Source organism: Plutella xylostella, chromosome 2 (genome assembly GCF_932276165.1).
Source record: "Plutella xylostella chromosome 2, ilPluXylo3.1, whole genome shotgun sequence".
In the NCBI taxonomy this organism is placed as follows: domain Eukaryota; kingdom Metazoa; phylum Arthropoda; class Insecta; order Lepidoptera; family Plutellidae; genus Plutella; species Plutella xylostella.
The window spans coordinates 3,547,575-3,561,979 of record NC_063982.1 but is presented as its reverse complement, the minus strand read 5'-3'; the positions used below and the strand labels follow the sequence as shown (position 1 = coordinate 3,561,979).

Below are 14,405 nucleotides of genomic sequence, written 5' to 3'. Positions count from 1 at the left end.
CGGAGGATACAAGAAATATAGTTTTAATAGATTTTCCGGGTGTCGACTTTAAAATCTCACATATTATTATGTTTATATTGATTTCAGAGGAGGTTTTCATATGCTAACCTAATGATGTATTGGATCAATAAAAAGATAAAATACTCTTTATTGCACACAAACAGAAACAGTTTCGCAAACATAGAAAAGAAATAGTACAATCGGCGGCCTTATTACTAAAAGTAATCTCTTCCAGACAGCCGCAATATATTTTCAGCTCATTAAATAACAAATACAGGGATTCTCAACATAGTGACACAACTGATCATTCTAAACAAGTCACTAAATATCGGAAATAAATGGCATAATGATATGCCCCAACTGTACATAACTCTAGCTGGGTAGGCAAAAAATAACAGTACAACTAAAGTTATTAAGAAAGATGAGTTGTGTTGTGTCGCTATATTTGGATATGCCCTTTAACCTATAACACCCTGTATATATTAAATAAATATGTAAAAAAAACTATATTAAAGTTATTACAATAATTAGTTCATAGTAGACGACCGAATGTTGTAGTGGTTAGTGACCCTGACTACTGAGCCGAAGGTCCCGGGTTCGATTCCCGGCTGGAGCAGATATTTGTACACAGATCTTTGTTTAAAGACTATAAAGACAGATATTTGTTCTCGGGTCTTGGATGTGCCCGTAAAATGGCAATAGGCCCGCCCCCTATTACATTGGGACTTACATAAACACTGGCGAAAAGTGGGTGCAGCAATGCACCTCTGCCTACCCCGCAAGGGAGTACATTAGTACAAGGTGTAAGTGTTTATATTATATTATATTAGTTCACAGTATTTCTACGTCACAGATTCTGAGCCCTCCATCATATAGCTTGGCAAAATGAGTTTCTAAAACGGATATTAACTCAATTATTGTTTTAGACAGTTTTTAACTATTGATTAATTTAGTACCTTTACTTATGTACAAAACTGTGAAATAGTGATCATTAATTTGGAATCTTCTTTTGACATTGTCTTTAACCATAGAAATATCATATTATAATGAAAAGTAGGCATTTGCAAATTAGTTTATACATATATATGTACTTACTTAGCTTAGATTAACAATATACGAACAAGATAAATATGTGGGGACATCTCACACAGACAGATAGAGATGGTGTGTCACATACGAAAACAAACCAAAAACCTGCCCGCATTTAGTTTGCTGTCAATTCATGTTACAGCTGAACTATAAAGATCTGAAAATAAATGAGGGCGCTGCTATCTTTCATGTTGCAACCCTATATAGCGAAACCACACCAACTTTGATACTTGAAATTTTGCGTGTTCTAGATAATCTAATCTAATCTAAATCTCGGCCAACCGCCTATTGCCATTAACAATTGTTATGACTTTTATGTTTCTCTTCTAATTATGCCAGGCTGCTGAAAATGTTAGTTCCTCTAACATTAATGTCACGAATTAATGGATAGATTGTAAGTTCAACCTAGTGAGAAAACAACGACTAATGAATAAAGTCACAAAACTACTAACCGAACTAATTTAAAATAAGACCTCAGTGGTGGAAGTCGGGGGTTATTTGACGTTTCTTTTGCACTAGCGCTCCATCATACTCGTATTCGTATATTGTTAATCTACATGTACTACTTACTTGTAATTAACTTGCCTAACAATGAAACCCATTGAGGAAGGATATTCGAAGATAAATGATGATTTGCTATTTATAAAATTGAAATACAATTCATGGAAATTCTTACGCCTCAAATAGTTACGAATTAAATTGTATTTTAAAGTATAATTTGGTTTATTGTCTATAGTTTTAAAAACAAATTTTAATACGTTTCTTCCTAAAAGTCGCAATATACTTCGTCGTATTATTATAAATAAGAACATGCTGTTGGTTCTCCATAAAAATAATAATACTTAATAAAAATTAAAAAAAATAATGAAATTACTGCTCTTTCATTAACTCTACATATTCTATTCTATTATCTGAGGGGGTATAAGTACCTTCACGTGGCTCTCTCAAATGAAACCATCATGCATATCCCAAAATTCTAAACTCCCTTCCCTTCTCTTCCTAAGCTTGGACCATTTCCCACCTAAATAACTGATCTACTGCGGGTTGGTGGGTTCACATCACACATGAAGACGTGCTAGATTTAGTAATCAACAAGGTTGGCTGGAAGAAATTGCTTTTTGGCAATTAGCCCGCCATTGTATGCTTTTACTGTGTTTATCAATTGTTATGTATTTATGTTTTTGTGTACAATAAAGTGTTAAAATAAAATAAAATAAATAATTTAGATGTTAATTAAGATTCAGGTTTCCTCATGATGTTTTCCTTCACCGTAAGAGCGATGGTATATATTGTACTTAAATTCCAAAGAACTCATTGGTACGGTGGCCTGCGCCTAAAAGTATACAGGCGGAGTTTTTAAAATAGCGATCCCTGATGATGAAGGGACCAGCTACATCTGTTATAAATCCGGGGACGTGTTGTGTGTGATGTGTGTAGCAGTGGTGATTGTGGATGTGCTTGAGCAGCATGTGAGCTTGAGATCGCTATTTTAAAAACTCCGCCTGTATACTTTTAGGCGCAGGCCACCGTACATGTCAGCGCCGCGATTCGAACCCGCATCTCTGGCGTGAGAAGCGGGCGCTTACCCGATTGAGCTACCACCGATCTAATAAATTATTGATCAAATGAAAAAGGGGTGACTCACTTTTTCACCTGAAATTCTGAACAACTTTATTTTCGCGTCGCGACTATACGTTTTTTTTTTTTTTTTTTTTTAATAAATGATTATCACTCCACAGACTTTATGTCCGTGCCTTTTGAAGAGTGGTAATTTTTATGAGATAGTTTTTAATTCTTTTATCTACTTTCTACTCGGTAAAGAAGTTATTTTGTATTGTGAATTGGCAAGTGCACATATTAACTTAAATAAATTTCTTTGTTTTTATTATTATTTCAGAGCTAAATAATATACAATATTTTATTTATATAAACTATTTACAAAGTTGAACGTCGTATAAATTATAATCTAGGAAGGTAATTTAAGCGAATAGCTTCGTCATTAACCTATATAACAAATGTTATCAGCAATATGCCTCGTCAAAAATCACTCAAAAAGGCCACCCCGCATCGTACCTGGCCCAAAGGTACCCATTATACTCGCAGCATTACCGCGTTGTATAGCGAGTGATATCCTTTGAGCGAGGTACGAACCGGAGCGGCGGTCATAACCTCTGATAACTATACGTCGTCCAAGGCCTTTTAAAAAAGACCTTGCCTCAGACCCCCATACTCCACTTGTCTCAAATGCTACAGGAATAAATGTGTAGCAGTTCTTCAAGGCAGCGTATTTCAAATGTTTGGATCTAGCTGCGCTCTCCGCCGCCGACCCGGCTGTACGTGTGGTCCCTGGAAGGTGAGAGGCAGCAAATGTGCTCACGCAAGTCGCGTCCCACAGCAGGCTACGTCCACGCTCCCAAGGGACCAAGGTTAAGCCATCAGGGCGTTTACCGTCACTGCGGCTTAAACCAGGAGGTTCTAAAACACAGGGAATGTTGGCGGTGACCATTGCCCTGCGAATGATTTCATTCAAGGCGTGATGGCGAGGAAATCTTCCTGCGCATCTCTGGCAACTCAATCCATGATGTCCTCTTGTGTCTACCTGTGCTCCACAGATGCACACATGCTGTTCACAAATATTACACCCCAGCCTCAAAGCTACAGCTATCCTTAATGTGTCATTATCCAGCAATGTACCCATTTGTGGTGAAGGCAAGGCATGGAGCCAAGCACCTGACTCTGATGCAGATGCAGCTCTAAGTCTGGCCAAGTCCACACCTGAACTGGTCTAAAGAAGTTTAGTTTATATATATTATCTTTTATATATATTTATTTTGTCTTTAGTTTATATATTCTTTCTTTTATATATATATTGTTCTTTTTCTCTTTTTTTTTTCACTGCTGGGGGAAAATCCACATGGACACCTGGGAAGAGGACCCAGGTGACTATACGTTTATCACCATCATCATCGCACCAAATCGTAATCTTCATCGTAATCGTAAATATTATATAGATTGACATATTATGAGTGAGCATAATATTATGTATGTGTGTAATTCAAAGGACATCCTGTCCTTTTTATAGTGCCACAAACTTATCTGTTCCGGTGACAGCTCACGTAAATGTGTAATATTTCTTAATTCTATAAGATTTTAAGTTTGCCAGTAGTGGTAATTCGCTCTTGTGGTTTCAATAAACCCATCTAATTTATATCAATATACTATAATTCATTAGTAAATAATGAGATATGGATCAATTTAGTTCGCTCTCACCGGAACAGATAAGTTTGTCGCACTGTAGTAGTTGGTTAACACAGAACTTATTTTTTTTCACTCAAAAAGTGTCAAGAAGAATTATTTAGCTAGTTATGTATACTGCAAGTCACTTTCATTGATTTCAGTGTTCAATCGGGCGTAAAATAAGATTTTTCTATATTTGAGTCAGGTATATTTAACAAAATACCTAAATAATTGGGACAACAATGATTCTTAGTTTCGTTTTGTTTTTTTTTTTACTATAGTTAATAAAACAAAAATGAATAACATAATTCACTCACGGGCAATGAAAAGGTTCCACTGATAAAAGCACCAAATTTCTTCCAAACGGAAAAGGCTAGCTTAATGTCGCCTTCTGCAATATTGAAGTACCTTTAATAGAGCTAGGATACTACCAACTAAAAACAGTAATTAAATATTTTGTTAAAATTTTAAATTAATGTTTGGAAAAATTGTTTGGTATCGGCATTTTGTGAGTGGAACTTTTTCATTGCCCGTGAGTGTATAAGTATGATCGAAAATGAACCTCCTCCTTTTTTGGAGACGGTAAAAATTATACAATAAAAATATTTCAAAATGACAACCCCCCTTTGTTTAATATACAGGGTGTTGTATTTTATTCGGTTTAGTATTTCGGCTTAGTATAGCCTTTTTGCAACACCCTGTATAACACGTTCTCATGGAATGGTACCAGAAAAATAGAAATTGATATTTTGGTTCAATCTTAACGATCGGTTTGACTTTTCGACGCGTAATAGACGGTTATCTCTAAATCTCTTACCTTAATTACCTCTATAAGGTTGTCATATTTCTGGTAAACTCATAAATTGATTATTTATTTACGCAATTTATTGCCCTACTTTGTGGTGCTACCATGATTTTTGTAGTTTTTAGGACATGTCATTTGTAAGTGTTAGTATAATAGTCACGGTGGGGCTGTCATCGTCACTACATACCTAGTGTACAAAAGTCCCTATAAATAATAAACATTAACAAAAATAAAGACATGTCATACATACACAAATGCTCACGACTGTAATCCCCGAAGAGGTACCTAGTCAGAGGCTTTTTGCTATACCTACTTACGTGATAGGTGGCGAGCCGTATCGCCGTATTAGGACATTTACTGGCTGTATATTTACCAACCTATACGTACGATCTTAGCCTACCAGTTACTCTTAGAAAATCTTGTGACGTAGATAGAGTAATATGAGCAATGAAAAAGTTCCAGTGACGAAAGCACCAAATTACTCCTAAACGGAAAAGACTAACTTAATGACGCCGTCTGCAATATTGATGTACATTTAACAGCGCATCAGAATATTACCAACGTAAATACTTTGTCCACCAACCCGCACTGGGCCAGCGTGGTGGACTAGGCCTAAACCCTTTCTTAAATGGAAGGAGACCCGTGCCCCAGCAGCACAGCAGCGGTGTCGTGATGATGAAATACTGTGTTAAAATTTTGGGCCATATTTGGTGTCGATATTTTGGTGGAACTTTTTCAATGCTCGCGAGTGTAAAACGAAAATTTATGGCCACATGACAATTATAATCGAATATTATATGTAAAAATATTATTTACAGTTTTAGATCTATAATCAGAACAGGAATCGTGTATTTTAGCCTCATTGATATGTTTTTAATACATACTTTTATGTTACGTAACTATAAGATGTTATGATTCTATTACCTTGTTTATTTCGAAAATAACTGACCTTTACTATTCATAGATGTATTTTTTTCATAAATATATTTTCAGCTGTTGCACGTAGCAATGCAACATCAATTAAGTATAAAGGCATACATATGAAATATATTTTCGGAAAACCTGATGTTAATAATAAATTGATACTAAATTATGTTTTTTTTTTTGGTCCACCAACCAGTACTAGTGCAGCGTGGTGGACTAAACCTTAATCATTCCTTCATTGGAAGGAGACCCGTACCCCAGCAGTGGGGACGTGATGGGTCGTATCGTGAATCGTGATGATGATGATATATTTTGTAATAGTGTCCCTTTACTTTGTTTTGTCTAAGCCGTCTAAGAAATATGAGAATAGGGAATAATTTTATCAGGAAACGACCCAAACACACTTTGATGTAGATAATATCACAATTATGTATATTACAGTCCAGAGATTTCATATAACAAATCAGTAGCCTAAATCCGATGTAAACTAGAATTATCTTTAGTCTTCGTTTAATAATGGGAACTGAGTGTTTTATCATTTACTTAATTATATTTACGTATTTACGTACGTACTTAATTATATTTCGCCTTCGGCTCCTTTTTACCATTGCGCATTATAATTATTGAATTCTTTATTGCACATAAATTAATTTGTACATAGGCGAACTTAATGCTAAAAGCATTATCTTCCAGTTAACCTTGGGCGTTGTGGAAAAAGTGATAATATAATTGGGATATTGACTAGACCGGCGGCCGCTTCACGGGTTTCTTTACATTAAACATCGATAAAAAGCGCCGTATTTATGGCGAATCGCAATATAATGATGTTTATCTACATCGATAACTAACCCGTGCAGCAGTAGCTGCATATGGAGTGCAATTGGGGTAAAATAGACGGTCGAATGGCGTAGTGGTTAGTGGCCCTGACTGCTATGCCGAAGGGTCCGGGTTCGATTCCCGGCTGGGGCAGATATTTGTACTCGGGTCTTGGGTGTTGATATTTATATTTAATACTAGCTGTTCCCGCGCGCTTCGCTTCGCCTTAAAAAGTTTTCCCGTGGGAATTCCGGGATAAAAAGTAGCCTATGTTCTTTCCCAGGGTCTAGACCGTATTTATACCAAATTTCATTTAAATCCGTTCAGTAGTTTTGGCGTGAAAGAGTAACAGACAGACAGACAGACACAGTTACTTTCGCATTTATAATATTAGTTAGGATGTATCTATCTATGTATTTGTGTAGATATATCAGCTGTCCGATACCCATAACACAGGCTCGGGATCGGATGGCCGTGTGTGAGATGTCCCCACATATTTATTTATATTATTTTATTTACTCCATTCGAGTAGGGAGAACGGGCGCGTGAGAGCCTATCTTTCGAAGAGCCTGCTGCGCTATCCACGACTCTATGTCGTTGTAATAAACGAACAACTCTCGTTCGCTTGTTTTATGTACTTAAAGCTAGATTTTATCCCTGTCTGTGCTGTATGTGTACATTAATGCAGTCGTCAAATTTATAACACCAGTTTATTTGTTTAACAAACAAGAAAAACCTGCCTTAGTGACATCTAGTGGTTTGCGCGTTAACTCTTTCAATTTGTAACACCGTTTCTAAGCCAGTAGTTCGTACCAGTTGTAGATGGCACATAATACGCTTCATAAATTAATTCTACTACAGTATGCCCTTAGTACCGACAGAAAAAAGTAAGGACACTATTTATCATTGCCCTATCTCAAGTCCGTTTTTTTTATCTCAAATTGGCAGATCCTGAACGATTCATCAACAGTCGATGATCCCGCCAATAGAACGATATGTCACTCAATCGTGGGACAATCGAATCGATGAACTGAATTTAGTATCTGAGATTAAAAAATAGACTTTAGGGTGGAATCGCCCATGTTCCATATTTGACGTAAGTGACTTTTTCCCCACAAAATTCAGTATACTAACCATTGCTCGTTGATGAGGTATGGTGCAGAGACGTGGACACTGACGGTAGGACTGGCCCACCACTTTAAAGTCGCTCAGCGTGCTATGGAGAGAGCTATGCATGGGGTTTCTCTGATAATTCGTATCAGAAATGAGGTTATCCGTCAGAGGACTAAGGTTACCGATATAGCTGTCAAAATATGCAAGCTGAAGTGGCAGTGGGCTGGTCATATCTGCCGAAGAACCGATAACCGTTGGGGTAGACGAGTTCTTGAGTGGAGACCACGAACAGGCAAACGCAGCGTGGGACGCACTCCTGCCCGCTGGACTGACGACCTCAGGCGGGTAGCCGGTAGTGGTTGGTGAGGAAGGCCGAGGACCGAGTGTCGTGGCGCTCCTTGGGAGAGGCCTTTGTCCAGCAGTGGATGATTATTGGCTGATGATGATGATGATGATGAACCATTGATCTATCCGGTGTACTCTCTTAACTTATGATATAAAAGGTTTCCTTGAAGACGGAATATCATGACAATCATCCATTATTATGTTAAGTAATTACGACCTGCCTACATACCTGACGAAGCATGGAGTAGCGACGATTACCCATTCAAGATGTGACCTCGACAAGAGTTGCTTCACCTGACCACAGAAATCTAAAAACCCTACTACTAATATTATAAACTCGAAATTTTTTAATAAGCCTGTTTGTTACACTTTGAAGAAAAACTACTGAACGTATTTTTATGCAACTTGGTATTCAGGAAGCAGACACCATGTATTATAGAGTAGGTACTTTTTAATGCTCTTTAAGCTATTTTTAAATTCTTTTTTTTATATGGGATGGTTAGCAAATCTTATTTGAGAGCAGAGTATGGTGGGAAATGGTACAAATTTTGGAAATCAATTTACATTCGGGTATTAATTGATTTAGGTACCAGAACTAACACCAAAGAGATTATATTTCATTATCGTATCGGTCTGTTATCGTCCACTGCTGGACATAGGCTTCTCCCAAGGAGCACCAAAAGACTCTGTCACGGCTTTCCTCAACCAACCACTACCGGCCCCTTGTCTAAGTGTTTCGGGCAATCGGGCTGGAAAACGACCCACGCTACGAATACAACATTCTATACTAACTAATATGTTCTGCATTTATTCATTCGGACGACCGAATGGCGTAGTGGTTAGTGACCCTGACTACTGAGCCGATGGTCCCGGGTTCGATTCGCGGCCGGGGCAGATATTTGTTTAAACACAGATATTTGTTCTCGGGTCTTGGATGTGCCCGTAAAATGGCAATAGGCCCGCCCCCTATTACATTGGGACTAACATAACACTCTGGCGAAAAGTGGGTGCAGCAATGCACCTCTGCCTACCCCGCAAGGGAGTACATTAGTACAAGGCGTGAGTGCGTGTTTTTTTTTTTTTTTGGTAAATAAACTATCTTAGGTAATCAATCGTGAAACAATCTTATTGGAATATGAAATACTTACTATTTAGCAAAAATTATTACTTTCGCAATGAAACCAATTATTTTAGCTGTAGTTTATTAGTTAATTAATATTTTTATTAAAAAGACGGATAAGTAATTCGTCATTTAATGTGTCTTCTCCCAAAGCATAACAATAAAATACCTTTGGTCCCATACAAAAACCTGTTTCCTGCCGACAGAACTTTCACTAAAGGATTGTTAATTTACAATGACTGTGTTGGGCGCTGTGGTCCTCCAACTCACCGGCTTGTGAAGTCATCAGATATGACGAGGTCAACGACCCGGTTGTAATAATACAGGGTGTTCCCAAAGCAGTACTTATACATATTATAAGTAGTAAGAAAGTGAGTGGATGAACTCTTCAATCTGAACAATTTTTGCTATTATGATATTTGGAAATTCGCGCAAACGGAAAAAGTTTTTCAGCATACATTATGAATATAGGTACTTATAGGTACTTTGTTGAACGAACTTGATTGAAGAATTAATTATTATGCTAATATTACCTAATGTGAGGGCTGGGAACTCTTTGCATGGTCTCTCTCCAGGTGTAAGTCCTCTTCATTCAAGCAGCTGCTTTATGTAAGATGTAAGTAACCTTTTTGGCTGTTGATGATTAATTCTTAGATACTGAAAATTGGCAGCTGGCATCAATGTTGACGAGAATCTGTGTCAAGACTCTTCCACCACAACCTTAAATATTACACTGACCTATTCATTATATCTTAATTTAATCAAAACACATCTTTATTCCATCGAATTACACCATAAAATCAAATTCCATTGATGTTTACTACAAACGTATAGATACACCTATTTAAAACTGGTCTACAAAGTGAAATTATGTTTTTACATAAATAACTTCCGAGTGAAAAAAAACGAAAGCCATGGCAGCCATTTTAGGTTAGCCTCCCGCCCCTCCCTGCCCCACTTTAATGTTGTATGTGTAAGGTGAATGTGGTAGAAGGTAGAGGGCTCTGGTTAAACTGGTTTATTGAAGAGAGTGATCTGACCAGCGAGCTACTTTACACGGTCAAGAGCGTCAGTGTTGCCAGAGTTGTGATTTTGCCGATATTTGTCATTTTTTCGTGATGACTTGCTTGAGTTTTAGGTAAAATGTTTCTGTAAAAATGCTATTGTTTAATGTTATTTTATTGTTATTTTGTTACCTTTTGATTATTGATTACTAGTAGCTGAAAGCCAATTTAAAAAAAATCTCATATGATAGTTTATTGATTTCAGAAGGAAATTCTTCTCATATCTAGTTTCTTCTCACATAAGTAAAATAATGTTTTGATTGAAATAAATCAGGGGCAAATTAATTAACATGTAAATTTCATTATGTTTGACTATAAATTACTTATATCTATTCAATATTTTCCTTACACCACCATACCATATTGGTATATTATGTCTATAATCATGTAAGTATACATATGCACATATCTTTCTCAGTAAAACATAGGAACCAACAAATACTTACTATGCGAACACACCACGATCTCGACATTGCATAAAGTACTTACATACAAAAAACGCGCTGTCATTTAAATCACATCAAACAAAAACGACAACAATTAACGCCTGCCTGCAAATTGTTAAGTACGAGTATTAGCCTCAGCATCCTAACAGATAAACAAATATTACGCCACCTCAATTTACCCACCTAGGTCACGAACAACACCGCAACATGGCAACACAGAACGTAAACAGAACGCATTCTACCACCAGTCGCGGCGCGGACTGGCCGGTAGCACGGCGAGAAAAAGAAAAAGAAAACAACTGTCAAAATTCAAAAAATGGCGGTCTCGTACGCTGTTTCCCGCGTTCTGCGACGTTCGTCGAATTTGTTTTTCCAGAAGCGCTACGAATCCACGATGGCCAGTCTCACGAAGGATGAGATTCTGATCTTGCTGCGGCCTCCTTTCACCAACTGGAGCAACATCATCAGGGAGGCGGAGAAAGTGGTCGGCTATCCGACCTCTTTTATGAACCTTCGGTGTCTCCTCAGCGATGAGTTTGCTAACATGGCGCTGTATTTGCGGAAATTGGTGAGTGTTTTTTTTAGTTTAAAAAAGAAAATCGAGTGTAAAATTCTGATTCAGAAAACAAAAAAAATACGAGTCATTTAGAGTTTGTCGTAATAATTATACAACTCTAATTAAATCATTTCATTCAAAAGTTTTAGTAGGTATTCTCTTGTCTATAAAACATGTAGAAAACGCATATCTTCCATCACTACGAGCATGCCTAGAAAGTGCGTGAATATTCATAGAAATGTAGCGGTTCTTACACTGTTTTGTACTTTTCTTAAGTAGAAATTAGTTTACATCGACACTTGATGTTTTAACTCTAAATTCTGACGCTAACATTTATCAATGTTATCATTTAACTAATTATCACGCACTAACACATTTACTTTCACTTAAAACACGATAGATGACATGCTCTTGAATTAGTAATCAAACTTCTATAATGGGCCTTATTATTTACGGTTATTTAAAAAGTAGCACTTTACAATTGGGTCACCGAAAGTGAAAATATATTCAAAAAGTGAAACCGCTCTCATCTGTTAGTGTTTTTGGTCAAATTACAACCTAAATACATTAACATAACTTACCAGTAGTGTAAACAGGATCTTTCATTCAACTAACAAACAAGTCTATAGTGTTTCCCCATACCCTCCAAACAACCTGTGACTCAGCCGCCGTTGAAAGGAAAGTTACGTTCGAGTTGTATTCTTAAATATGCTTTTCACCTTCACAGGTTGGCAGCAATCATCTCGTCATGCAGACAGCCAAAAACGTCCTCTACGGAGACAGCAAGAACCTTCAACCCTGGGGCCTGATCATCCTGCTTCTTTCCAAGTCCATCAAATCTCAAGCACCGGCCCTGCAGACTAAGAAAGTCGAGGAAAGCCAACGAACGCTCGCAGAGTTGACCGAAATGATCCGCACAGGCCATCTGATCCACCGAGGAATTGTCAACGTGCCCTTCCAAAAGAGGTCCAAAAACACAGAGTCAGCCATCTTCGGGAATAAGATTGCTATACTCCTTGGGGATTATCTTCTTGTCACAGCCAACGCCATGCTGGCAAATCTGAGGAACTCCGACGTGTCCTATATAATATCGACTGCACTCAAAGATTTGTCTGAAGGAGAGTTCTTTGGGGAGCGCGACGAGCAAAATATGCCTCTGCCAGGGAAACCCAAGTTTGAGAAGGAGGATGCTTTCTACACGACTTTCGATACGACGACTATCACCCCAGATTCTGTACTTGGGAACCCAAAGAAGGAATGGACGGCGAGGACGGTTTTCAACGGAGTGAGTCTGCTTGGTCGTGGATGCCAATCAGCTATGGTGTTGGGGAGGCAGTCGCGAGACACACAGAACCTTGCGTACCTGTTTGGATGTCATCTCGGGCTTGCGTGGCAAGCCGCTACAGAACTACAGAAGCTCACATCAGACTCAAAGGAGCAGTTTTGTCTAGCAAGCGCACCTGTGTTGTTCGCGTTAGACGGAAATCCAGATTTGTATAAAATCATAGACCAAGCCAAAAATGACGTTAAAGATGTGGACTATGAAGATTTGAAGTTCAATATTCTGAAAACTGATGCAATTGAGAAAACTAAGAAGCTATACAAAGATCATGCTGAAAAGGCGACGGTTTATATTGAAAAGTTAGGGCAGAATGAATCAGTTGATATGATTAAGAAACTTATTAATACATACTAAAATATAAATTAACTTGCAAACTGGGTATTATAATTGAAACTTAGGGGTTTCCAGACTAAACCGATAGTTATTTATCAAAAATTAATATCAATAAGTAAGTTTCACACATACCTAACTGCTCAATTTTAGACTAAGTATTTATTAAATTGAACCTTTGAATTTTAATAAAATATACTTACGTTGTAAAATATACTTATGTTTACATTTGATTTTGGCACCCATCTCCCATACTTGTTATAAATTATTAAAAGAGGTATACACATTATACAAAAAAAACTCCTAGGCTAACTTTAAATCTATACGGTTCAAAAACTATGAACTGTATTTAAGAAAAGGAGCGGCCACACTATCTTTGAGGCATAGTCTTTGATATGGTACTCCATTACTTATTGCTTTTGACCATGGCGCTCACTTCATCTGCTATTATAGTAGATTTAAAATATTCAAACGCTATTAAGTAAGTTAGTATAATACTTTAAGGAGCTGAGTGGTGTTCAACATAAAATGACCCCCAATAGAACTCATATTGGCTGATGATGGAGACTTCTTATGGTGAACCATGCCGCTTCATTCCAAAAGGTATTATCCTAATAAACCTGAAAAGTTTTAGATGTTTATCTCTCATAACAATTATTTATAAATAACTTAAAATGAGAAACTTATCCTAGTTTTATTTCAACCGGATAATTTACCCTGGGATTCAGAGCACAACAAACTACGAACAGACGATACAGCTGGTGACTCCGTTATAAATGTAATTGTTACTTTGTTCTTATGTAGTTTTCGATAAAATGCTCTGTCTTACAAATAGATGGCGCTAGTTACTTCTTTAAAAGTTTAGAAATTGACATCGTGAAACAGGCTGTTCGTTTTTGTATCATAATAGGTAATCTTTGATTTGCTTATAAAATATCTACATAATCATTAAAAAATGTTTTACACGTGTTATTCTATATTCATCAGAGATAGAGATTAGCTTTACTGCTAATAAATACTATAATTGATTAGTTTTCTTATCTCGTCTCACGCGATTTAAATAAAATTTGCTGTGATATAAATCAGTAGGTAAGCATTTTTAAATTTTGAGTAGCTCTGACAGTAGTTTTGACAGCACTAAAATAGTTTTAATTATTAGAATTTGTGCTTTGTGAATCGAAATCATTGTTGATTGCTAATGTGTCGGTGGTGGAAAGG

At 37.1% G+C, this 14,405-nt stretch overlaps 1 protein-coding gene across 1 annotated transcript; it reads left to right on the top strand.

Moving 5' to 3' along the window:
* Positions 1-11,170: 11,170 nt before the first annotated feature.
* Positions 11,171-13,403, top strand: LOC105394455 (all trans-polyprenyl-diphosphate synthase PDSS2). Its single transcript, XM_011566362.3, has 2 exons — positions 11,171-11,527; positions 12,243-13,403. Exons 1-2 carry the CDS (start codon positions 11,276-11,278, stop codon positions 13,209-13,211), a joined length of 1,221 nt encoding a protein of 406 aa, XP_011564664.3. The 5' UTR covers positions 11,171-11,275; the 3' UTR covers positions 13,212-13,403.
* The last annotated feature ends 1,002 nt before the right edge of the window (positions 13,404-14,405 follow it).